Below are 24,341 nucleotides of genomic sequence, written 5' to 3' on the forward strand. Positions count from 1 at the left end.
TATCATTCAAGTCAATAAGTATCATTCAGTTTTTTTTTGCAATTCTTTTACTCTTTTTAAGCGTTCTTTTGCATGGACTAACCATATTTTAATAGGGTTTGTAAGTTCGTCATCTGTTGCATTTGGATGTAAATTTCGTAACACACCTGAAAAAATAACATTTTTTTTAGAAAACCTTCATTATTTCTTAACAAATTAGAACAAATATCTTATGTGATTGTTAAGAAGACAATTTATTATGTACTTTATTTGTAATGTACATATATACGAGTGTTAACTAAAAAATATTTATAATTATAAATGTTTATTGAAATAAACATTGGATATTTTAATTTGTAAAGAAATAATATTATTTAATAAATATAAAGATTTTGTTTTTAAAATTTTACTTACTCATTATTATTTTGCATATCTCCAGTGCTGAGAAAACTAGTTTCTTTTTCGCTTCATACCAACTATATTCTACTGTCAATTCGTTTGATAATATGACTTTTATCAGTCTTATGCAAGATGATTTAACATGTTCAGACGTTACACGATATAATTGTTTAATCTACAATTATTAAAAATTAGGATTATTTTTTTAATTTATTGAGTAGATCACAAATTGTTATCCTTTATTTTTTCGAAGATATTTTGTAATATTGAAGTACAAATATTAGACCCACCATCTCTCTCTGATTTCGATATTCTGATCATCTTTTAATTTTCTCTCCATTATTTTTAAATCATTTTTGTCTTTCAATGATAAATCAGCAAAAACATCAATATTTTCTTCGTTTTCCACTATATTCTTCGAAATTGCAAGCTTTTGGAAAACAGTCATTTGAAATATGTTTATATCATTTACTATTATTTTTAAAATTTTTTCTATATTTGTTAGTTTTCATATGACAAAACATTGAAAATTGTCCAATTCTGTAAGACATTAAAAAAATTTTATTCGTAAGTTTGATATTTACTTTTATCCAATAAAATATTAAATCTTTAAAAAATTCGACAGATTAAGAAAAATATTATGCAAAATTAAATAAAAATAATACAGAGAATAAATACATATATATACATACATATATATAATTATAACTTTGTTCGAAACTTAGCACTGCTAATGACTCACTATTATCATCTTCGTTTTTTTCTTCAACGTTAGATAAATTTTTATCACATTGTGGATCTGAAAGTATTATCTTAAAAAATAATATTATCATTATTATTTCATTATAATTTTAACATTGATTTAGTTACATACACAATAATTATATAATTATCTATCTAGTCAGAAATAGTTCATCGAAAAAAAACGTCATTTCGATGTCGAAAATAAAAGTCAAAATTTTTTTTTATTTCTGTTGATTTCAATTGATTTTTTTATTCTAATTTCGATTAATTTTCAAGTTAAAAATATATTCTTCAATCAATCTTTCGATAATGAACACGATAATGAAAGTATGTATGTACTTATACATGTACATTTTATGTATGATATAAAGCATATAAAATATGTATCCGTGAATAATAGTTTGTCTTTCTCCTTTTAATAAAAATATAGAATCACATATGATATAGACATATTTGATTCTTATAAACAGAAATAAATAGGCACATCTTTTATTTTGTTTTATTTATAATATATAGGAGAAGATGAATCATTGTCCTCGAATATACGTATAACATAAATTAGTCTTACTACTGAAATTTATTTTGACAAAAATTATGCGTACCTAATTCATCTTCTTTTTCTTTTTTTATGTTGCAATCATTTAACATTATAATATTCTCTGTGCTTAGACATTCTGTATTATGAATGCGATTCAAATCTGTAATGCATAAAATGATACTTCATTATTAAAATATTCTATCCTTTCTTAATTTATTATTTCTATAATTAATACTCATTTCTACTTTTTATTTCTATTAATGTTTTTGTGTTATTACCTTCTTGTGCATTTTTTGCGATTTTCTGTTTTTTTTTCAACATATGTAGAGAGACACGTAGAACAACGTTTTTTTATAGAAGGGCTTAGGCTTTTAATATAATTGTCATCTGACAGTTCTTCACTATCACTGTCCAAGAGTTTAGCAGCTTTAATTTTTCTTGTTTTTTTAAAATACTCTTCTTTTTTCGTACTGGAACTCAAATTTTACAGTTTTTCAGCTTTTTTTAACTTTTGCTGTGCCACTGTAAAATCAGCTACAACATAATATAATCTCGATAAAAACATGTATTATTTTCGTATATTATTAAAGAATATATATAAATATATTAATATTAAGTTATATATATAATGTTACAGACGAAATGGCCATTTATTTTTAATTTTGAATTTAAATTTTCATTCGACATACTTTATATACATCTTACTAATCGAAATCATCTCTATCCAATACTTTTCCTCCAACGTAATACAAGCGCATCACAATGGCTTTTATACAGAAATTAGGAGAGCAAATTGAATACACCTTTCACGTTCACTTTTTATTTGAAATATTTTTTTACATAAAAAGCTATTCAGATTAAACAAGTGGCAATGTGTTGAAGAAAGATCAGGAGAGTAAAGAAGGTGAGGGGAACTTCGCGTTTGTATTCTAACAATTTCTTTTTACAGTTTTGCAAGATGCGGTGTAGCATCATCATGGAATAATAACATGCCGCATCAAGCTTGTTCACCTTCCTCATTTACTTTGAGGTGTCGGAAAATAGTTGAATAATGAATATGATGCTACGTGCAATATCTTGAATTGATAAATGTGAATCTGCTTCAATCATATTTTTCAAAACATTATCATCAACTACTGATAGTTTGATCATTTACAGGGCCTTCCCTAGAAGGGTTTATGCTTTATATTTTCCCGATTTTACCGCACTATGATTAAGTTCGAATTTATTATTCGCAACAATATTATCTGCATTTTCTTACTTTCCATGTCGAAGAAACAGCGATTTCTAATGATGTAAATGCTGTGATCAAAATAAGATTACATATGTATGAATTTATTACATGTGAGGCATATACTTTATAAATCACTCATACAATGATACTTGTATAAAAAAAAAACTATTAAAAAAAAACTAAAATTTTAATTATTAAAAACAACCATTTTATCTATGATAACTCGATATTATATGTATACCGAAAAGCAACGATAAAGTATCTCAGAGAAGAATATAATGTGACATTGCTTACTATATATTCCATATATTTTTCGAATGGGATGCTTAATCCAGGTAGATTCCATTAACTTCACCGCTTTGTCATATCTCTTGTAATTTGTAAAATTTGGCCAAATGGCTTTCATTACACTTATATCCACAACCAATTGTTTGGAATCATTTGAAGACCATCTTCAAATTCAACGACTGCGTACAATTTTCTGTCGGCCATTTTGTTTGAGTAAGTATATAAATAATATTTTGGTATTTTTGGAGAAAATTATTGTATATCGGTCACATGGCAATTTGAAATATTTCTTAATAATATTTTTTAATAACTATAATTTCAGATTCATGTGATTTTTCCTTGAGACAGACATGTGAAAAGTGAACATTTTTATCAATAAAGTTAATGAAGAAATTTTTTACTTTTTTTATTTCATTCTAAAAGAAAAATTATATGATTGATATAATCCTGAACGTACCAATCGTGTAACACAAGTAAAAAGTATGAATTTCAAATGATATAAATTTCAAGAATTTTTTTCTTCAAGATTTTTTTCTTCCAAGAATTTATAATCATTGCGATAATTACTTATATTTTACGTCAAAATGTGTCAGAATAAAAATGTAAACCTGTATATCTTGTGAATTATAGATTTTTTTATTTAAATACTTTTATATGCAAAATAACTAGAAGAATCATATTATGTAAAAAATACAATATAAATTAATCGAATGACTCAATTGAAATAAATAAAAAATAGTATGAAATATATTATATTTCTATGCTTTTCAATCTAAAAATAATATCAGCCATTCCTGTACATCGTGAATACTGCGCATTTCAAAATTCCGAATAGGAAATGTAGGTTTTTAATCTAATTGAATAAAAAAAATTTTTCTTTTAAAATGGGCCATAAAAAAAAATGCTATTCAATTCAAAATTGTGTGTAGAAAATCTATTGTTTCATTTAAAAGTGCATCATGAATGCTACTTTATTCAGAATTATAAATAAGAAATTTTTCATTTTAATTCAACTGAGTTAAAAAAAAGTTTTATCGTAAAAATATATCATGAATTCTACTTCATTTAAACGAAACATAAAAAGAACTATGTAAATATGTACAATAAATGTTACATATATAAATTCCTCATTTTTAATTAATAATTAATTGCTTTTATGTATATTTTAATATGTTTCCTTTAGACTTTGTAAAAATGTTAGATGATCTTATATATATATGAAATATCATACTTATATTGCTATTCAAACATTTTTTGTAAATGGGGGGAGTACAAGAGGATAAGAGAGAGATAGAAAATCGAAGCTCTCACTTTCATAATTCATATATATTTATATACTTTGAACACACACGCATGAGTAGTTATATGTGTGTGTACTACATTTACATGCATGGCGTATACATATATTAGGCCTGTTCTTTTTGGCTGAATTTTTGCACTAGTTCATCTTTCTTCCTCTTCTTTCCTTCTGATGCAAAAGTTTAACCAAAAAGAACAGGCCTATTGATATATAGTGCGTTTGAAAATAAGTTTGGCTACTGTTATGGCAATAAAAGAAGTAAATATACATCCCAGCAAACGAGAATGTGTGGATTAAAATGGATTGAAATTTTTTTCTATCCGAATGCGCGTATTTTAAATAGCGAATACTTTTTTTTGGATTTAATTGGATTCAATTGAATGCAGTTGATTTGAAAAACTGCATTTTCTATTCAAAATTTTGAATTGAACAGTATTCACAATGCACAGAAAAAGCTAATATTATTTTTAGATTGAAAGGCATAGAGATATGCTCCATGCAATTCCTATAAATGAATAAAAATGTATTCAGGATTGAAAAGCATTCATTTTAACATTCGTGAATTAATATTTTTGAAAATCTGAATCCATTTCAATTCATTTCCATTCATTCTCTCGTTTACTATATAAGGATAAAATTTATTTATTTTTAAAATTAGCGAGTATTTTGTAAAAAGTGGGCGTAGTTCAGCCTTGTGTCCATATAAAAAATCGTGAGTTTTTTTCTCTTCCCAAATTATATTTACAAATAATTCGCAACACGTGAAAAACCGAGCCCGAGCTGGGTGAGGGAATTATTTTCATAGGAATAAGATCGCGCAAGCGTACAAATTCGCGCCAGTTGACTACCGAGTCTCCCTCTAGCGATTGATGACAGTCATCTGCTCTAGCGAATTCGCAATCATTCGCATTTCGCGATGTGTTGCGATGAGCGCTTCTATTAAGAGTTGTTATTTACGTACTTTGGAAGGAACTCCGACGAATGTTTATCTGCCGGACAATACACCAATTTTCGTAGGACGCTCGCCAGAAACTGGCATCACAGACGTGAAATGCTCGCGACAACAAGGTCGCATAATCTTCTGAGAGTCCCTTTTTATCCATATCGTTATTTACAAATTAAAGATAGAGTTCGCTCCACGTGACACTTATGTAATTATTTTCGTTTGCGTAAAAGAGAATTGTATTGACAGAAATATGAATATAGTATAAGAATTTTGAATTTTGTTCTTGATGCTAGATTGATTTTTTTAAAAGAGTCTGCAGAGAGGTTAAGCTCAATTTTGTTGATTATATTCAATAAAGCAGTTCAAGATATGAATATTATAGAACATGTAGTCTTGCAGAATAAAATCAAGAAATTTATCTTTAAATTAACACGAAAATAAAAATTATAACAGCTGATTAAATAGTGATAAAGTAGATAAAGTATTAATGATACACAATTAATTTTTTACATCATGGCAAATTTGCTTAAGTCTTATCTTAGAATTTAAATAAGTATTCTGAAGAATTTTATAAAGAATTTAAATAAATATTCTTATATAAGAGGCTTTTAAATGAATTATTAAGATTTAAAATGAAAAATTTTAAACACTCGTTTGCCTTATTTTTTGATGATGTTTTTCATGATGTTTAGAATCGATAAGAGTGTTTTAATACTGTTTTAAATTTTACATTTTTAACTGCCATTTAACTTTTATATTATATTGCAATAATTATCATTTTATTTAATACTGGTAATAATCTGATATAGATTAAAACATTTATTATTATATATGAGTTTTATTGTTTATTAATTTTAGTATAAATATTTAGCTTTGGCTTGTAGACCTTTAATTTATTTCGTTTGTTTTAAATGAAAAGATGTTAGAATAAAGAAAGATTTTTGAAGATTATTTAATGCAATTTTATCCCTATATTTTGCAAGTTGTTAGCACAAATGAATACATTAATCTGCTTTCAACAGTTCGACTATGTGCAAACTATATAGAGGCTATCGTCACAGTTCAACAAATCGGCTCCCACGCCTGTGGTTTTAATGGATTTAAAACTCAGAAGGATGTGAAATTTGTAGCCAGACACAATGATCGCTTAGAGCTGCTCTATGGCAAGCATGCTTTTGAAATAGAATTCAATCCACCTCCAAGTGTGAACAACTTTGCATCAAGGAAGAGATTGTATGAATCAGAGACAGAAGAAACTAAGGGCAAAACAAAAATGTTGAGGTCAGATAATTGCTCTGATAACCACTCCGAAGAATCTGAGAATGACAGAGAAGAGGAAGAAAGATCACCTTCGAATGGTATACATATTGATCAGAAAACATTCAGTACTGGTTCTAGCACATCTGAGCAGAGCACTGAAAGCTCAAATACATCTGCAAAGTGGGACAGTGTGGACAATGGAAAATTGTTAATTTATACAGCACCATCTGTTCAAAACCGACCAAAAGTAATTTTAATTGTCAATTACAAGATTTATTTAATACATTCTTGAATAGTATAATTAATTAAAAAATACAGTGAATTTTAAATTCGTTACATAGACATAGACATATACATATATATATATATTTTACATATACATATGTATATATATATATTTAATAAGATTTTTATAAATACTAATGTTAAAAATGAATTTTGCTTTTAGGTGGCTGCATATGATATGGATGGTACTTTAATAAGAACTAAATCTGGTTTGGTGTTTCCAAAGGACTGTAACGATTGGCAGTTGCTCTATCATGATGTACCTGGAAAATTGAAGCAGCTTCATATGAACAGATACAAAATAGTGATCTTTACAAATCAAGCAGGCCTTAGCACTGGAAAATTCAAAATCAGTGATTTCAAAGGCAAGATCGAGAAAGTAGTACAAAAAATCGGCGTTCCCATTCAAGTATAGTATAATCATAATTATAATTTTCAATTCATAAATTATAATGTTTTCACTTATGCATCATATTGTAGGTTTTTATTGCTGTGGGAAAGAGCATTTATAGAAAGCCAACAATTGGTATGTGGGAATTTCTGGAAAAAGAGGTACATAAAATCTTTTTAAATATATAAAATAATATTAAATATTATGAATATTTTAGAATGTTTACAAAGAGAATTAAAATATAAAAGTCTTTCTAAGAATTTTTTCTTTTTTTTTTTATTGTCAATTCATTTCTCATTATTAAGATAAAACTAATTCTAAGTCTATAAGTTATTTATCATTATTAGTTAATTATAAATATTTTATTTAATTTCTTGTCTAATTTCTATTTACAATAATTCCACGTTTATGTAACTGTAGAAAAATGGAGGTATCACAATTAACAAGGCTAAATCATTTTACGTCGGTGATGCCGCTGGTCGGCCGAAGAACTGGGCCCCAGGAAAAAAGAAAGATCACTCGAGCGTGGATCGATTAATGGCGTTGAATGTTGATGTCAAATTCGAGACGCCTGAAGAACACTTTTTAAAACGTAAAGCACCACCTTATGAGTTACCTAAGTTTAATCCAAAAAATTTATCGCAAACCGACATATGCAAACCTGCGGACGCGGAATTAACACTCAAACAGCAAGAGGTAATAATACACTTTTGATGTCAATTTTTACATTTAAAGTTTTTTTAAACATTAAACATTGAGAAATTTAAAAAGTGATTATTTAATTAAAATTATGATTAAAATTATGATATAATTTGCAATAAAATTTCATTTTATACGTATTTTATTCTTTCATTAACAGATGATACTTATGGTCGGCAGCCCGGGCTCCGGAAAATCACATTTTACAAAGAATCATTTAAAGGAATACGGATATGTCAACAGAGATACTTTAGGCAGCTGGCAGAAGTGTATTGCTGCAGTCCAACAATATTTGAATGAAAGAAAAAGTGTAGTTATAGACAATACTAATCCTGACAAAGTTTCGAGAGAGAGATATATGGAGGTAGCCAAGAAGTGCAACGTTCCGGTCAGATGTTTTGTCATGACGACAAGTCTAGAACACGCTAAACATAATAATAAGGTAATAATCGGAAATCAACTATCATCGTACGAAGGAATGTTCGGAAAGTCTTTAGTCGAATTATTGCATTGCAGTTTCGCGATTTGACTGATCCAAGCCACGTTCCAATCAACGACATTATTATACACTCTTATATGTAAGTGAAATTTAGATATATATATATTCATGCATTTTCCTAAAATTCTGTATTATGATCATAGTTTTGAGTTTTCTTTCATTAGGACGCAGAGTTTTCTCTATTTATTGCCAAACTATTAGAACTTAATTGGAAACATAAGAAAAGTAAACAATAGATAAGATAGTTTGATTTTGATAAAAAAAAGATTTGTCACTCGATTAACACGTTTAAGACTCTTAGGCCCGATTACACCAACGTTACTTTGATTTTAAGTGAGGCTTAAAACTCTCTCTGTCTCTGTCTCTTTTTTTCTGTAAAATGAGACAGAGCGAGTTTTAAGTTTCGCTTAAAGTCAAAGTAACGTTGGTGCAATCGGACTTTAATCAGTTAGTGCGCCATATTGGAACGTGATGTCATGAGCGAGAAATGACACGTTGAAGTTTCTTACATGCTATTTGTACCTAAAAGAGAAAGAATTCGGATAAAATAAAATAATAAAATTGCCTTAAAACATATTAAATACTTATAAAAAATGGACCGAAACTATCCTTGTCTTCCTCCTTTCAACAATCGGTAAATAATCGTAAAAAGTACATGAAGTGAAAATATGTATAAATAAGCTTTGAAGATTATTTTCTGACTGTCAGAAGGGATAAGGATCGTTTCGATCCATTTGTACGAGTGTTTTAAAACGAGCTTATTATTTTATTTTATCTAAATTCTCTGTCTATATAAATGACGTTAAGAAACTTGTTATTTCTCGTTTACGATATCACGATATCAACATAGCTGCTAGTTCAGGAGTCTAATTATTAGATACAATATCAAAATTTTCGTATTCTGTGTACAGGAAAAATTATGAACCGCCAACTTTGGGAGAAGGTTTTAAGGAAATAGTGGAAATCAACTTTGTTCCGAATTTCTGTAATGAGCAGGATCGAAGGCTCTATGAGATGTATTTACTCGAAAATTAAATCCTCTAGATTAGTTAAAAGTACTTAAACAAATAAATCTTGCATGATATAAATTGAAATCCGCCGCCGAATCTATTTTTAATTAATATAGTAACACACTAGCAATAAAAATATTTATTAGATTATTCATTGCGGTTTATTTCAACTACCTATAATCAATTATTTATTTGATTATTTATTTATTTAATACAGGATGCCTATAGAATGTCTCAGAGAAAATGAATTTCACAGAAAATGAATTATTATTTTATGCGACTCTACAAATTCATAGTATATAAGTCTTTATTTTTAATGGTTCGCGAAAAAATAATTAATTTTTAAATTTTAAGGAATAATTTCACGTATATTTATTTATTTCCGTCAGGTTTGGGACATCTTGTTTAAACTTACTTTTCTGTGTAAATTATTAATTTATTGATGATTACAGAGTTCTTTTTATTTGATACAATTGATTTGAACTGCGTTCGATATCGATTCAGATATATATGCTTAATTATCATAATATGTCTACTGGCTATGACCTTCTCAATTTTAAAAACTAACATAGAGTGGAGTCTGGCATTCAATTACATATTATAAATTGTTGATAAGAATACTGTAGGAAGAGAGAAGATAGAGAGGAGCAGTTAAATTTTATATTCGATGAAGGTCACTGTTCTTTATCTGTAAACAGCAGGACTTTCTTCGAACCGGGATTAAATCCTCGACCCCAGTAGAGGGTTTTCCCCCTCTCATTTTTCAATCGCAATTGTTAGGCATCCCCTAGTTCTTCGATAGAACGGTTGATTAGGCCACGTGATGTAGCAAGAATAGTGCGACGCTCATTGCGGACTCAGTACCCGCGCAGACGTCGTCGCGACGAGTCGTCTTCCTCGCTGTTCTGTTGTACGTGTGTATGCGTGCGATCTTGTGCGTGATGAATTTGTGAGCAGGAGCAAGGTGAAAAATCCACTCGCATGTGTGACGAGGAAGAATAAAGTGAGTACAACACAAGCTTAAACAGGGAATTCAACCGGTCGAGCAACATCTGCGGTGCTTGAGAATGATGAGGTGGATCAGTCCCTATTATTAATCCTCAATTTCCGTGGAGTCTTCCAAAAATAATTCTGTCATTTCTTGCCTTACTACTCCGGCACATTTCTCCTCTATGAATCGCGGAGTAATGATTCAGAGCGTACTTTATATTATATACGGTATACATTATATACGGTATACCCAATCATGATATAAATTTAATAAAATATATAAACCATTCTAAATCATTGCACTATAAATCTTAATTGCATAAAATGTGTATAAATTTAATTATTATAGACTTTTATAATGCAGTTTTACATATTTATGCCTATATATGAAATTATTAAACTTTAAAAACGAATTTTAATAAGAAACAGATATTTATTTACCAGAAGATCCGAATTCGTAATTTGTTAGTATTTCTCGCCGCTATATGTTAGATTATATGACGATCTTTCTTTTCTAAATAAATAACTTTTCTTTCTTCTTTGATACTCTTAAATCTCAATACGGTTTTAATTATGATGCAAAAATAAATGAGGAAGGATAATTTAAAACATTTTGTTTCTTTACTTTTTATACTTGGAGAGGTTTGGAGAAATCAACTCTAAATTTTTTTAGGAAATTATATTCTTAAGAAATGAAGCGCTTAGTACATATTATCTATCTCCATCTATTGGTCTTTAACATAATAAATAATATCTATAGTTAACAGAAATATTTAAAAAATTATTTTCTTTTTTTATAAAATAAGGTAACCAATTATTATTATTGTCAGAATGATTAACATTACTATAATAGTTTCTTTTATTATTAATCAATATTACTATTATTATTATTCATTTTACTATTGTTCCTATTACTATTACTATTAAAATTGTACAGAAATTATATGCAAATTATGGAATTGTTTAAGCATTAAAGATCTAGTTTGATCGTTTTGGACTTTTATTTTTTATTTGTTATAACGTTATTTGTATAATGTTACTACTATTGTTACTATTGCTACTAATTGTTATTGCTATTATATCGATTGGAAAATGTAGAACATCTGGTTTGGAACACCCGGTATATTAATTACGCTCGTAGTTATGCATAGTCGTTGTTCGAGCGTAGCTCGTTTCTGCTAGGTATCTTCCGTTCAACGTGTATTTTACGTCATGACAAGATTACGTCGCGAGTCAAGTCACTTTGCAAATGATATTCATGCTCGTCTCAATACATCTTGAACGCGTCATCGTCCACCGAGTGTCTCAAGATATCCTGCGCGATGCACGTCAACACCAGAAGGAGGAATGCTCACATTGTATTGATATTAAGCTTCTTTGGCATTTCATAATGTTAAAGTGCTTATCATTATAAAAACACTTGGATATTTTTATTTAAATGTTTTAATTTAAATTTATACACCATTTCTGAATCGCAAAAGGCTTCGACTATGATGACTGAATAAATTAAAAAGATGATCAAATAAATTACAGAAGTGAATAAGTTAAGAAATACGCTTGTACATACTTAAAGATATAATTCTATATTAATTCAAATATATATTTCAATCAACAACTCTCACAAAAAATAAAGTAAGTTTGTTTTTATAATAATAATTTAAAATAATGATTGTTAATGAAGTTTTAATATTTTTGGCACGTTTTAATATCTTTGAATTTTTCTGCGTCGTGCCTCTGAGAAAATTATTTAGAAAATTATATAGCATGAAAAGAAAAACAAAGTTTGTTGAAATATATGTATCTAAAAATTTAGCTAGATAAAAAGAGAAAAATAATTTTGTTAAATTATTAAAATAATTGTATAGGACACAAGTATAATAAACAGCTCTAGTTTGCATGTGCTATATTATTTTAAAAGTCTAACAAAATTGTTTAACAAAACTATGTGCTTTGCAGATTATTGTATCTATGATAAATATATCTAATTGCATGAAAATTTCCATGAATATACTTCGCAGAAAAACGATCGCGACATTCGAAGCTTTCTTTGCAATTTTCCATTTGAAAGGTTACGAAAGTTATATAATTGAGAAAAAGCTCGAGGAAAAGATATTAATTTTTTTCTAATTTATTTCTGTCTATTCGGTATCTTTATTTTTTTATATAAAGGAAGATATTAAAGAAATAAATACTGTTATATATAAGTTCAAAATTCTTAAAAATTGTCAATCCGCAAGTTGAAATAACGAAGAGAGTGCGAAGGAAAAACATTTTTAAGATAGTCTTAAAATTCTCAAGACTTTCGAAATGTTAAAAATTCAACGCTCTTAGAAACTTGTTTTAATTGGAAACAAAATTATTGTACATATGTATACGAAAAAAAAAAGATTTTAACATGATATCTAAAAATTCAACTAGCCACAGATTTGAAAACAATTTTCTTAGACCATAAATCAAAATAATTATGTAGTGCGCTCAAATCGGAATTGTTTATTACTTGAGTGTCCTACAAAATTATTTTAATAGTGCAACAAAATTATTTTCAAATCTATCTAGCTAAATTTTTAGATATCTCAGCAAAATCTTCTCGTGTACAATGGAAATCTCAAATCATTTCGAAGTTTCTAAGAATTTTAAATTTGGAACTGTCGGAAGTCTTGACGTTACCTAGAAAATACATTTTTTTTCTTTCATAGCATTTTATTATTCAATTTTATTATTTTAATTTATTTTATTATTTCAATTCGCAGATTAGGCGACAATCTATGTATATTCGAAACGATTCTATGAGCCACTAAAACTCACTGGCCTTCACACATTAGAATCGCACGTGATCGCTTCTAAATGTTGATAAGCTGATACAGAGTTGTTTGCTATGCATATCGCGCCTGTCTGAGTTGCCTATCCATTTATTATTCAGCGTCTATAATTTTTTCTGGTTTTAATATTTTAGCTCTTTTTTCTGGATTCTTTCGTAATTCTTCATATGCGGAAAGACATTTATGAGAACAATTATCTTGATTCATGAACAATTGTCGTGAGAACTCGATTGCGAATAAGATTACAAAAGTTTTTGAAATCTTCGACTCTTTCAAGAACTCCATATTCTCACATTCATATTTCTCGATTCTTCTTCTTGATAAAATCGCTCTTGTTACATTTCACAGCTTTTTAAGATTTTTATTGGATTACTTTAAAATTTTATTTACTCTGGAATTAATAATTAATAATTAATAACTTATTTTTGTTCAATAAACAGCATTTCAATACTAGTTGGATATTCAAATATCGAAGAGAAAAAAAAAAGTTGGGAGACTGTTCTCTGTAAATACCGAGAAAAATCGAGAATATATATATATATTTGTAACGCTGTAGAGGCTCGCTCGTCGCATGAAACACAGTGAGTCATGATCGGACTCTGTGTTTCAGTAAAGATTACGTATTCTGCGTCGTTGAACAATTGACCTTAACGTCTCACGAGTTAAACTTCAGTGGAGAATTATTAACACACAACACGCCTTTGTCTTGATGCATTTAATTTTTTTCTTAATTGTCTTTTTAACGACGCTCAATTACAAAGCGCATTCGATTCTGATAGTGATACGTTAATCGAGAGGTCATCTTTGCTACAGTACTGAAATATGTGATGTTTAAACGAGAAAATTTTATACAAATTAATGAAATAATTCAAAATAATCAATAATGATGAAGTTGACAAATATAAAATCTCAGTAAACGAGAATGGATTAAAATGAATTGAAATTTTTAGTTTATTGAATGTGTATTTAAAAATTGTGTTTTCTATCCAAAATTTTGAATTGAGCAGTATTTATTTTTAAAAACAAAATTTATTTTTGGATTTAAAGACATAGAAAATACGTATTTCATGCAATTCCTATAAATGAATGCATGAGGTATTGAAATGGATTTAGATTTTCGGAAGAACGCATTCGCGAATAAATCTTTTTTAAATCATTTTATTTGATTTTTTTTACTGGAATGAAAATAATTTGATTATTGTTGTAATAAACAAATTCTCATTTTATTTAATATTGAATTGATAACTGGATATTGTTAAGTTAGAAATTGCAAATTTATTTTCTGTTTTTATAACGTTTTATATTTACAATTATAAACTTAAATTATATTTACATAAATATAAGTATAAACTATATAAAGCATGTTTCTGTGAAAGTACTAGAAATTAAGTTTACAATATTTAGCTTAATGATATCCGATAAATATTAAGTGTTGAAACATGTATTTTAGATCCGACAGATTTAAAATATGATAAATATTGCTATTCGTCAACACGTCCATATATCCTTCGAGATATTTCTCATGTTTGCTATGTTTATTTACATTCCACTTCAAGTAGTGTCAAATAACATCTACCCGGTTTATAAACGGTTCTTTCGGATTGAACAATGTATTTAGGTATTGAATCAATTGTAAATAACTTCCGACGCTGTTCTATCATATTATTCTTACATACAGTTTTTGCTGTTTTTGTAATGTCAAAAGAAAATGCATATATTTATGTTTATATGAGAGCCTTCTTGTTCGAGATGATCGATGTTTTACTCGAGTGAATCCTCTTTCGAATCACCGATTCATGATTCGAGAGAGGAGAGAGAGAGAGAGGAGAAGAATTATAAATTTTAATCTATTTCAGGAACAGAGGCGTGCAAAAAAATGGCCATTCACGTGCAAAAATAATTTGGCTACTTCAGAAATACGTACACATATATATAGTCATTTGTACATAAGAATCGATTTAAAAAAAACAGTCAAATAAGGAAACAAAAAAGGAATCGAGCTAAATATGAATCATACTTCATTTCCCCTTAATTTTAACTTTTAGAATCGTTAAAAAAGAAGAGTAAATTAATCTATAATACTTATTTTTATTTCTATCAAAATTATCTTCCTCTATCAACAACAGACTTTAATTTCAGTTTAACTTGCTTATTATAAACCGAGATTATATTTAATCTACATTGATAGAAATGTGGACATAAAAAATTACAATTAATCTATGTTGAAAATAAAAAGTAGAAGATAAATTTTAATGAAAACGCAATTAAGATTTGAGAAACTGTACTTACATTTGTAGTATGCTGCTGAAAAGTTTCCTCAGAATTTTTATACGAATTGAAATATTTTTCAGAAATATTAAGAAAGTCTACATGTTTTTTTAGAATTTCTTATATTAATTATCTAAAATATTCTAAAATTTTTATAATTTCTTATTCTATTATTTCTGAAAAATACTTCAACTTTTTCAGATTTTATAAGATTTTATAAATTATAAAATGAGAAATCTTAAAAATTTTAGAATTAATTCATATACATACATGCAAAATTCTAGAAAAAAATATGTGAGACTTTCTCGACACTTTTAAAAAATGTTCCAATATAATAAAAAGTTGAAAAAATCTGAGAACTTTTTCAAAAAGTTATAAAATTATTTACAAATTCTGAAATTTATATAAAAATTCTAAAAAATTATAAAAAAAATTCTGAAAAAAAAATTGTCACTAAAGTGTAATTCAATAAATTATGCTAAGCGCACCTCATCTTAAGAACAATCCAAATATCCATTTCAGATCACAGCAATTGCCGCGACTTGCGAAATTTTTAATTGCTACTGAATTTGCGGGGATTCTCGGAACGCGACAGTCTACTTGGTTTACGGCTCTGTCTGGTGAACGATTCTGCGACATGCCGTGTGAACGGTTCTGCATGCCGTGGTTCTATTAAAGAAACGGTCACATTATATAACTCCTCGTCCACGACCCCGCCAATTACTCTTTCTTTAACCATTGATCTAACACATAGCAAAGCTCAACTATACATGCTGTTGTTCTTCCGCGGAGTTTATTCAGACTCAACTGCTTTAATGCACTTGCTTCTGGATTAATCCATGAAAGCTATATTTCACATATAGTAGATAAAAAATGCTTGAGATAATAATAATATTACTAATATAACTAAGCCTCTAAACTAACTCTAAACTAAGCCGGTATCATTCAATAACCTTCAATGAAGAAATAAAGAAATAGAAATTATGTGCTCTTATAATTTCGATCCTGACATTTTTTTTTATTTTTATATAACTTTTATATAGATTTCAAAATTTCTTAAAATTATTGAAAAAAAAATTTTATATATGTGGATGCTCTCTCTCTGTCTCTCTCTCTTTCTCTCTCTCTCTCTCTGAAATATTTTAAATTTTAAAATTGTTATGCAAATTATAGAATTTTTCAAAACTTTTCTGTTTCGAAAAATTTCTTAGACCTTTTATAAAAATTAGAACACTTTTTCGAAGTGAAAGATAGCATTTTTATTAAAATTTTTTAATACCTATGATAATTTTGAAATAATTTGAAATTTTTAAGATTTCTTATATATTTTATAATTTTGTAAAGAAAACTTGTAAAAAAATCTGAAAAAATTTAAGGTATTTTGCAGAAATTTTCATAAATTTAAAATATGAATAATTCTTAAAAATATGAGCTAATATAAGAATTTTTTTCATCATCTTTATTGAATTATTTATGAATTATTAAATTTCAACATAATTGCACATGCTGTCTGTTTTTAATAACATGTATTCAAATATATGTACATTATTGTGTAATTATTGTGATATAAAATACAGTGTGAGTGCAAAAAGTATTTATATAAAGAAAATATTAAAAAAATATTTTTAAAGAGTAAACATTATCCAGCGAGATACGATTTATTGAATTGATTGATTGAGATGTTGAATCCACATACATATCGATACGATTTCAACATCAATTCGATTCGACGTTTAATTGACGGTCATTTCTTGCTAAGAAATTAACAATTTATTCATAAAGAATAAAGTAGACTGTATGTATTTCTCAAAATTATATCTATAAAAAACCATCTATTAATTATAGAAAATGTATTATCTTAAAAATAAGCGAAAATTAAAAATTATATTGTTTGGAATTAAAAATTAAAAATTATATTGTCAGGAAATTTAGCTTCTAAAGTTAGGAATACAACGAAGCTTGTTTGTTTATGTCTGAAAATATTCATCGTATAAAATTGCTAATTAATGTTTATTTTCTATAATTAATAGACAAAGCTTTCTTATAAAAAAATTTTGTACGAATATTTTTTGCACTCACACTGTAGTATTATTTTCAAAGACATTTCAAGCTGTGCATTGATGTCACGATTTACATGATTACATGATGAGCAGCATGATTCTTACTATCTAGATCTCACTCCTAAAAATTTATTGGAAATGCCACTTACGCTTTGCATTATTCACGATTGACACAAGCGCTTATCAGGCGACGCGACTCCATTAAATGTCTCGAGGAAACTTTTTGCCATTTCGCCTTGACGCACACGTTAATCGGATTTGCATAACGCGTATTGTTTCTTGCAACAAGTTGCTACATTTCGCGCGTAGCGTTTAAGAACATGACAACGGCCTCTTTGTAATCGTAATTATTTGTCAATATTCCTTCATATGTTGATTAAAAATTAACAGTTTCTTTCTTTTATTTTATCTCTTCATTACTTTTTCTTAACACATACTTCACTGTGACTCATTGATGCAAACCGATTTGTATATTGAAGTAAATTCTTATCGACGTAACGTTTATTTGTCGTGTCATCACGAACAATGGTTTCCTAATAACGCGTGATAAATGTTGTGACATAAGTCGTTCAAAGTAACCGTGTCGATGTAAAGCGCATACAAAGTCCATGGTTCAGCCTTGCACCTGTTTCATTGTCCCCGCGGAAGATTTTTAATGTGGAACACTTCATTACATCGCCTGTGACGAAGGAATTTTTGATTATCATTTGCATGTTAAAGGAAACATTTGTTGCAATAATTTACAAATGTATTTAACATTTATTTTAATTCCATTGAACCAAGCCTCGATGTGATAAAATAATTACAATATAAGAGAGAAACTCAAGGATTTATTTTTCAGACAGAAAAGATTTTGACAGATTTGAAAATTTTGTTGGACCATCAAAATAATTAATGTACGAAAATCAAGTATAATGAGCAATGCTGAAAAAAATTGTAACATTTTAGCAACCAGTTTGAAACTTCTATACAATTATTTAGATAGTCCAAAATTTATTTTTAAAACTGTACTTGTATCTAGCTAAAGTTTTAGATACTTCAGAAAGAAACCGATTTTTTCGCAATGAATTTTATTGATCATTTTGTAATTTTATATATATAATATAAAAAAATATTTGGAGAATCAAAATATAAAATAAACTTTTATTCAATTTATATATAAACATGCATAAAATTAGATTTGAACATTAAATTTATATTATGTATACAAATAATATAAAAGTAAGCATATATAATTAAATTATAGTTATATTATGCATATATAAGTAATGTATATAGAATATATACTGAAATATATATGTATATTTATGCACATATATACGAGAGAAGAAGAATGCGAGAAGTTTCAAATAGAATTTTGTTTCAAAATACGACGCAAACTGTAGATCGGCAAACCGATGTTTCGACTTTGTACTTTCCTGTATTGAAATTTTAATTATTGAATCTAATTACTCTTTACAATGATTTTCACTCACGCGGATAGCCTTATCATCCCGTTATCATCACGCTATGTATATCACATTCTGGAAAACGCCAATGCAAAAGGATAACATGCTTCACACGTGATTCATGATACTCTTGATACAGTGAACGGGAGATTTTTTATCATTCACTTCCTTCCTTTGATCAGTAGAATCATTTTTGGACTATGCAAAAATATTAAAAATATTTTAATAAATTATTTGATAAATTGAATCATCAAGATTCTCACAGTACGTATATACCAAATACAGCATTTTCACAATTGGTATCGTATTATATTTACATATTTTTATATAGGTACGTGCATATATTTTACATAAATAAGCATTATATATATAGGCATTATATATTTTTTATTTTGTAAATATTTTGCTTTTTAAATATTTTCGCGGTTGTCGACGCTTCGGTGAAACAACCGTTACTTCGCCTTTCCTTTCAGTTCAGACCTGCGAATTTATACAGTAAGTCTGTGCAGCATTGTAAGTTGATGTAGCTTTAGACGCTGGTCGAAATTCTTAGGAAAGTATCATGATTTATTTTACATATTCACATACACAAGTATTTTGAAATAAGTTCAGTAAATTTTAGATTTAATATAATCCAAAATGATGATTGAAAATTTGAACAGGTTTCTTTTGGTGAATTCTTGAATGCTTCGCTATTATGTAACAAAAAACTGATATTATAAATTCAGAGGAGCAAAAATTTGTGCTGTAGCTCAGTCTTGAAGGAAATAAAATTGCCTCTTTTAATCTTTTTCCTATAAAAATATAATTGCTCGTTTCCAATAATGTAGATTACAGAACTGTGAATATGTGTATAAATTCACATTAAATATTATCACTGAAAATATTATTTAAGCGTTAAAATCCAGATCATTGAGGCTTTCATTACTTGGTTGTGTATTTACATTTGTAGTCTTATGACACTTTGTTTAACGTAGATTAACTCTAATATTTTTCAGTTTTTTCTAATTTATAGACTTAGAGATAATAAGTTTATTTTTATGAATTGAAATTAAAGTTAATTTACATTGGTAGAAACGAGCATAAAAGGATTAAATTGTATTATGTAAATGTAAATTAAACCATTTAATTACGCGTAAAGAAATGCTCTCCGAAACAGTTTTGTATGGTAAATAACAGCTTTAAGTATATTTTCGAGCCATAACAGGAACGTAATTCTCAAAAGATTAGTTTAATTTATGATAATTAAATAATATATTTTAATTAAACATAATAAAGATAACAAACTTCATATGTTATGATCTTTATCTATTATACGTATTTTATTAACGCTATTATTCCTTACGTGTGAAGCATAGTCATAGATCGTCCGGTCAGTGACCGATAAACTCTGTATTATTTTTCTTACGCGTCAAAGTATTAAATGGTTTTTCCTCTGAGCGATACTTGTCAGTAAAATGTCGATTTTCCCGCATGAAGAAAGACATCAATCTGAAAGAACTTTGATAACGATGTTTTTGTGCAGTATGTTACTAAATAATTGCCTTCATTGAAATAGTTGAATAATTACACTGTCTGATAAATTTTCACTTTTTTTTGCAACACGAGTATGAATATTCATTTCCAATGTATTTGTGCCTGCTGAATACAAATCCGTCGAAATTTGGGTAACACAATTTTGAGAAACAAGACAAAAATTTCGATTTCGAGAGTCTATGACGTTTTGTAATATCAACATCAATTTTTTTCTAAATTTTGTTAATGCCGCGCGAAAGCATTAATTTTTAGTTTTAAAATGCATTTTGTTTCGGATTGGTATGATTTTTTAATTTTGAGATATAACAAATTTAAAATACAATACAAGGAAAAAACGTTTCATTCTTACACTGAATTATGTAAAAAATAAGTACTTCCGTACTTACATACTGTACTTACATAATATAATCGGATAGTACTAAATTACAAACCAATATGGAAAATTACAATCTTTAATGATTTAAGATTATAATTTTTGTGCCATATTAAATTTTATTAATTAATATAAAAAATTAACTAATAAATTAGTTGAACTTTGATAGCACATTAATAACTTTGACAGTAAAATATTATTTGTCTGCTGTATCATGTTTTAAATAACATATGTAGAAGAGAAAGAGAGAGAGAGAGAGAGAGAGAGAGAGAGAAAGAGAAATAATATTATTTCTTACAGATGCTATAATATTATTCCTTAAATTTAATTTTCTAATAATCTAATCAGTTTTTCAAATATTTTTAGAATTTTGTGGATATCAGAATGATATTGGATATTGGATATTGACTTTGATGTTGAAATTTCCCAATATTTTTTTCTCTCTCTCTTTCTTCCTCCTCTCTCTTCAAAGAATTTGTTATTTCAATATTTTCTGTTGTCAATATCCTAATCTTTATTTTTGATTCTAATTTTGATTTTCTTCTATTTTTGAATTTTTAGTAACTTAATTTTAGTTCCAGTTTCTTCAATTTTATGTATAATTTACGAATAAAAAGACATACGGTTGGCGCCTAATTAATGACTAGCGTATCAACTTCGTTATTATGTTAGATATTGTGTTAGTTATTATGTTAATTATAGTATAACGTTAAAATTGTACGACCTTCTGTGTTATTGGGAAAGTGACACAGCAGGCAAATAAATTGCGTGCAGCCAGATAAGGCGGGGACGGTGGAGGCACAAATGATACAGACTCTCTTTTCAAACGCAGATACCAAACACGTACCCGAAGAATCATATGGATCCTGGATCGATAAGTTAATTGTTCTCATTTCATTAAAGCAGACCTTGTCAGTTATCAATGCGCACACGTTTTTTTACCTACTACGGCAATAGATGGAACTGCAAAAAGACCAATTTTCACTAGTAAAGGAAGAAAAAGATTCAGTAAGTCGTAATTATTTTTAAAGTTGTAAAAACTTCTCTTCAAAGTAATAGTAAAAAATCAATAGAAACAAATTGTTACTTTCGAACATTATTATTTATGCAAAATAATTATTATTAAAAAAAAATTATTAATTATTATTAAGATTTATTTTATTATTATAAATAATAAAGTTAATTACTGTTAATAATATTGTATAATTATGTAATAATAATGATTAATTATAACTTTAAATAGAGGGTGGTTACCGATATTACTTTAGCTTGGACAATATTTCTTAGATAAAATAAATAAGATAATAATACAAACTAAGAAATGTTTTCAATTAGATAATACAGCAGTTTTTACAATGTTGTTTTCAATTGTGCAATAATTAACTTTTTTTGTAAGATAATAAAAAACGAATATTTGTCAACAGGCCCCAAAACTGACACAGTAGACAGCAATGTCACATATTCCCATTCTTTTTTTTTAATAGAAATCATCTATACAAAATATTTATGAATGTATATATGATTTTTTAGGAACTGTTTACTTCAATAAAACGTTTTTGTTAATTTATAATAATGCACACCTACTTTATTGGTTTGAAAGATATAACGCAAGAGTTTCTTTTTTGAGAGTTTTTTTCTCATAAATACGATTGCCTTCAGCTCCAATTACGTAATACTACAAAGATTAAGTAGCTTATATGGTCTGTTCTACAGATAGATGTACTGGTTTACGCCACACTTCAATTTTTTATTCCAGATCGTATCATAAAAAAATAAAAAAGAAAAAATATAAATAAAATTGATTTATGAAACTACAAACATATAAAACTATAATATTAAACAATAATATAGCCACTATTATTAATATAAATATAATGTTATCAATAATATAGCCACTATTATTTAAATTATACGATTTGCAAAAGAAAATTGTACAAATTTTATTTTCACATTTATAGAATTCGGTTTTAGCTGTTTCTGTATAGAAATAGAAACAAGTCACAAATATATGAATTATGAGTTTTTACTCTCTTTAGTCATCTAAACAGATCATTTTATTATTATTATTTTTTTATCATTTGATAAAACGTAATAGTTAGTTCTAAGAAATAAGGAAGTGTTCTTTTAAAAGATTTATGTCAGCAGATATCGGCGACTTTTCTCTAGTAATAATAATTCTAATACTTCTAATTACAATCATGTAACTGATGTCTTTAACAGATAATAATAATTACTTATAACAATTTCTAGATTCACGAACATTTTGAAAACTACAAGGAGGCACTTGATAATAGATCTCAAGGAGCGAAAGATGTTTACATGAGTGTCGATGACTGATATCTTTTCTGCCTATAACAAGACTTTTTTGAGAATTAGTGATAACAGTTAAATCCACTGATTAATCATGGAAAATAGTGATATTTGTAAATAGCTGATACAACGAGATATGTGAAGTGTTCATTTCAGTCTAATTACGATTGCGTGAAGAGATTGTTAATTATACTGGATGACAATCTATGAGGATTAAGAGAAGAATCTTTATATTGTCGATAATCTTGTGATATAATCAAAGAGGAGACTTTATAAGATTCTTAAAATAGTAAAGAAATTCTTGTTTCGTTTGTTGTTTATGAAAAAAAGAGTCATTATTCAATAGCAAACAAAAATCTTGAAGTGTTAATAATCGTTGATCTAACTAGTTGATCTAAGTTGAATAAATTAATCGATCGTTTTCAATCGTGGAAGTGGCAGCTCGCGGCAAGTTAATGCCGCGTGTAAAGACCGATGGATTCAACAAAAATCAAATCGAAGCCGAATCCGAGGGAGAAGGCGAGCATCGTGTCAGTATTACTTTGGTGGTGAGTTGTACAATTTTTCTGAGTCATCATGTTTTCTTCCGAGATTCTTCTTTATCATTTGTGGAATATGGAGGAGTCCAAGAAACACACATTAGTCAATAAAATATCAAAATGATTTATTTTGGTGCTTAAACATCAATAAACAATCAAATTTTGTAACCAAAAATTATTATTTTGACTTTTTCTTTACTTGGTGTCTTCCTTAGCAGTCATAAGTCTTGGATATTCGACTCTCTCTCTCTCTCTCTCTCTCTCTCTCTCTAATTGAATATCCAAAGATTTCTTTCAAATCCTAAGATTTATTGATAGCTATAGCTGTACGAAAAGAACTTCTGATAAAGTATTTAAAAATTGAGCAGATATATATATATATATATATAAACTTTGTCGAAGAAGTTATAGGACACAAATAGGAGT

General features: G+C 27.6%; 2 protein-coding genes and 1 pseudogene across 3 annotated transcripts in view; 2 read left to right on the plus strand and 1 right to left on the minus strand.

Moving 5' to 3' along the window:
- Nucleotides 1–21: 21 nt before the first annotated feature.
- LOC108753134 lies at nucleotides 22–3,386 on the minus strand (annotated as a pseudogene).
- Nucleotides 3,387–5,349: 1,963 nt separating this feature from the next.
- Nucleotides 5,350–9,686, plus strand: LOC108753255 (uncharacterized protein F21D5.5). The gene is made up of 8 exons (XM_018494701.1): nucleotides 5,350–5,550; nucleotides 6,451–6,935; nucleotides 7,137–7,382; nucleotides 7,454–7,525; nucleotides 7,785–8,060; nucleotides 8,224–8,505; nucleotides 8,580–8,641; nucleotides 9,474–9,686. Exons 1-8 carry the CDS (start codon nucleotides 5,352–5,354, stop codon nucleotides 9,595–9,597), a joined length of 1,746 nt encoding a protein of 581 aa, XP_018350203.1. The 5' UTR covers nucleotides 5,350–5,351; the 3' UTR covers nucleotides 9,598–9,686.
- A 758-nt stretch (nucleotides 9,687–10,444) lies between these two features.
- LOC108753560 (multidrug resistance-associated protein 4-like) overlaps nucleotides 10,445–24,341 on the plus strand; it is a 25,882-nt gene continuing 11,985 nt past the window's right edge. The window contains exons 1-3 of one of the 2 annotated variants that reach the window (XM_018495236.1): nucleotides 10,445–10,575; nucleotides 21,899–22,074; nucleotides 23,317–23,924. In XM_018495236.1, coding sequence (XP_018350738.1) covers nucleotides 23,851–23,924 — 74 coding nt within the window. In that variant the 5' untranslated portion in view covers nucleotides 10,445–10,575; nucleotides 21,899–22,074; nucleotides 23,317–23,850. The remainder of the gene's footprint in view (nucleotides 10,576–21,898; nucleotides 22,075–23,316; nucleotides 23,925–24,341) is intronic. The other variant, XM_018495246.1, reaches the window with a different exon arrangement.

Source organism: Trachymyrmex septentrionalis, unplaced genomic scaffold (assembly GCF_001594115.1).
Source record: "Trachymyrmex septentrionalis isolate Tsep2-gDNA-1 unplaced genomic scaffold, Tsep1.0 scaffold114, whole genome shotgun sequence".
NCBI lineage: Eukaryota > Metazoa > Arthropoda > Insecta > Hymenoptera > Formicidae > Trachymyrmex > Trachymyrmex septentrionalis.

Excerpts from the sequence above, each read along its gene's own strand:
- LOC108753255 (XM_018494701.1), top strand. The coding sequence starts at position 5,352 with ATGACAGTCATCTGCTCTAGCGAATTCGCAATCATTCGCATTTCGCGA. Across the intron at positions 7,383-7,453 it reads AAATCGGCGTTCCCATTCAA|GTTTTTATTGCTGTGGGAAA; the intron begins GTATAGTATAAT and ends ATCATATTGTAG. Across the intron at positions 8,061-8,223 it reads TAACACTCAAACAGCAAGAG|ATGATACTTATGGTCGGCAG; the intron begins GTAATAATACAC and ends TTTCATTAACAG.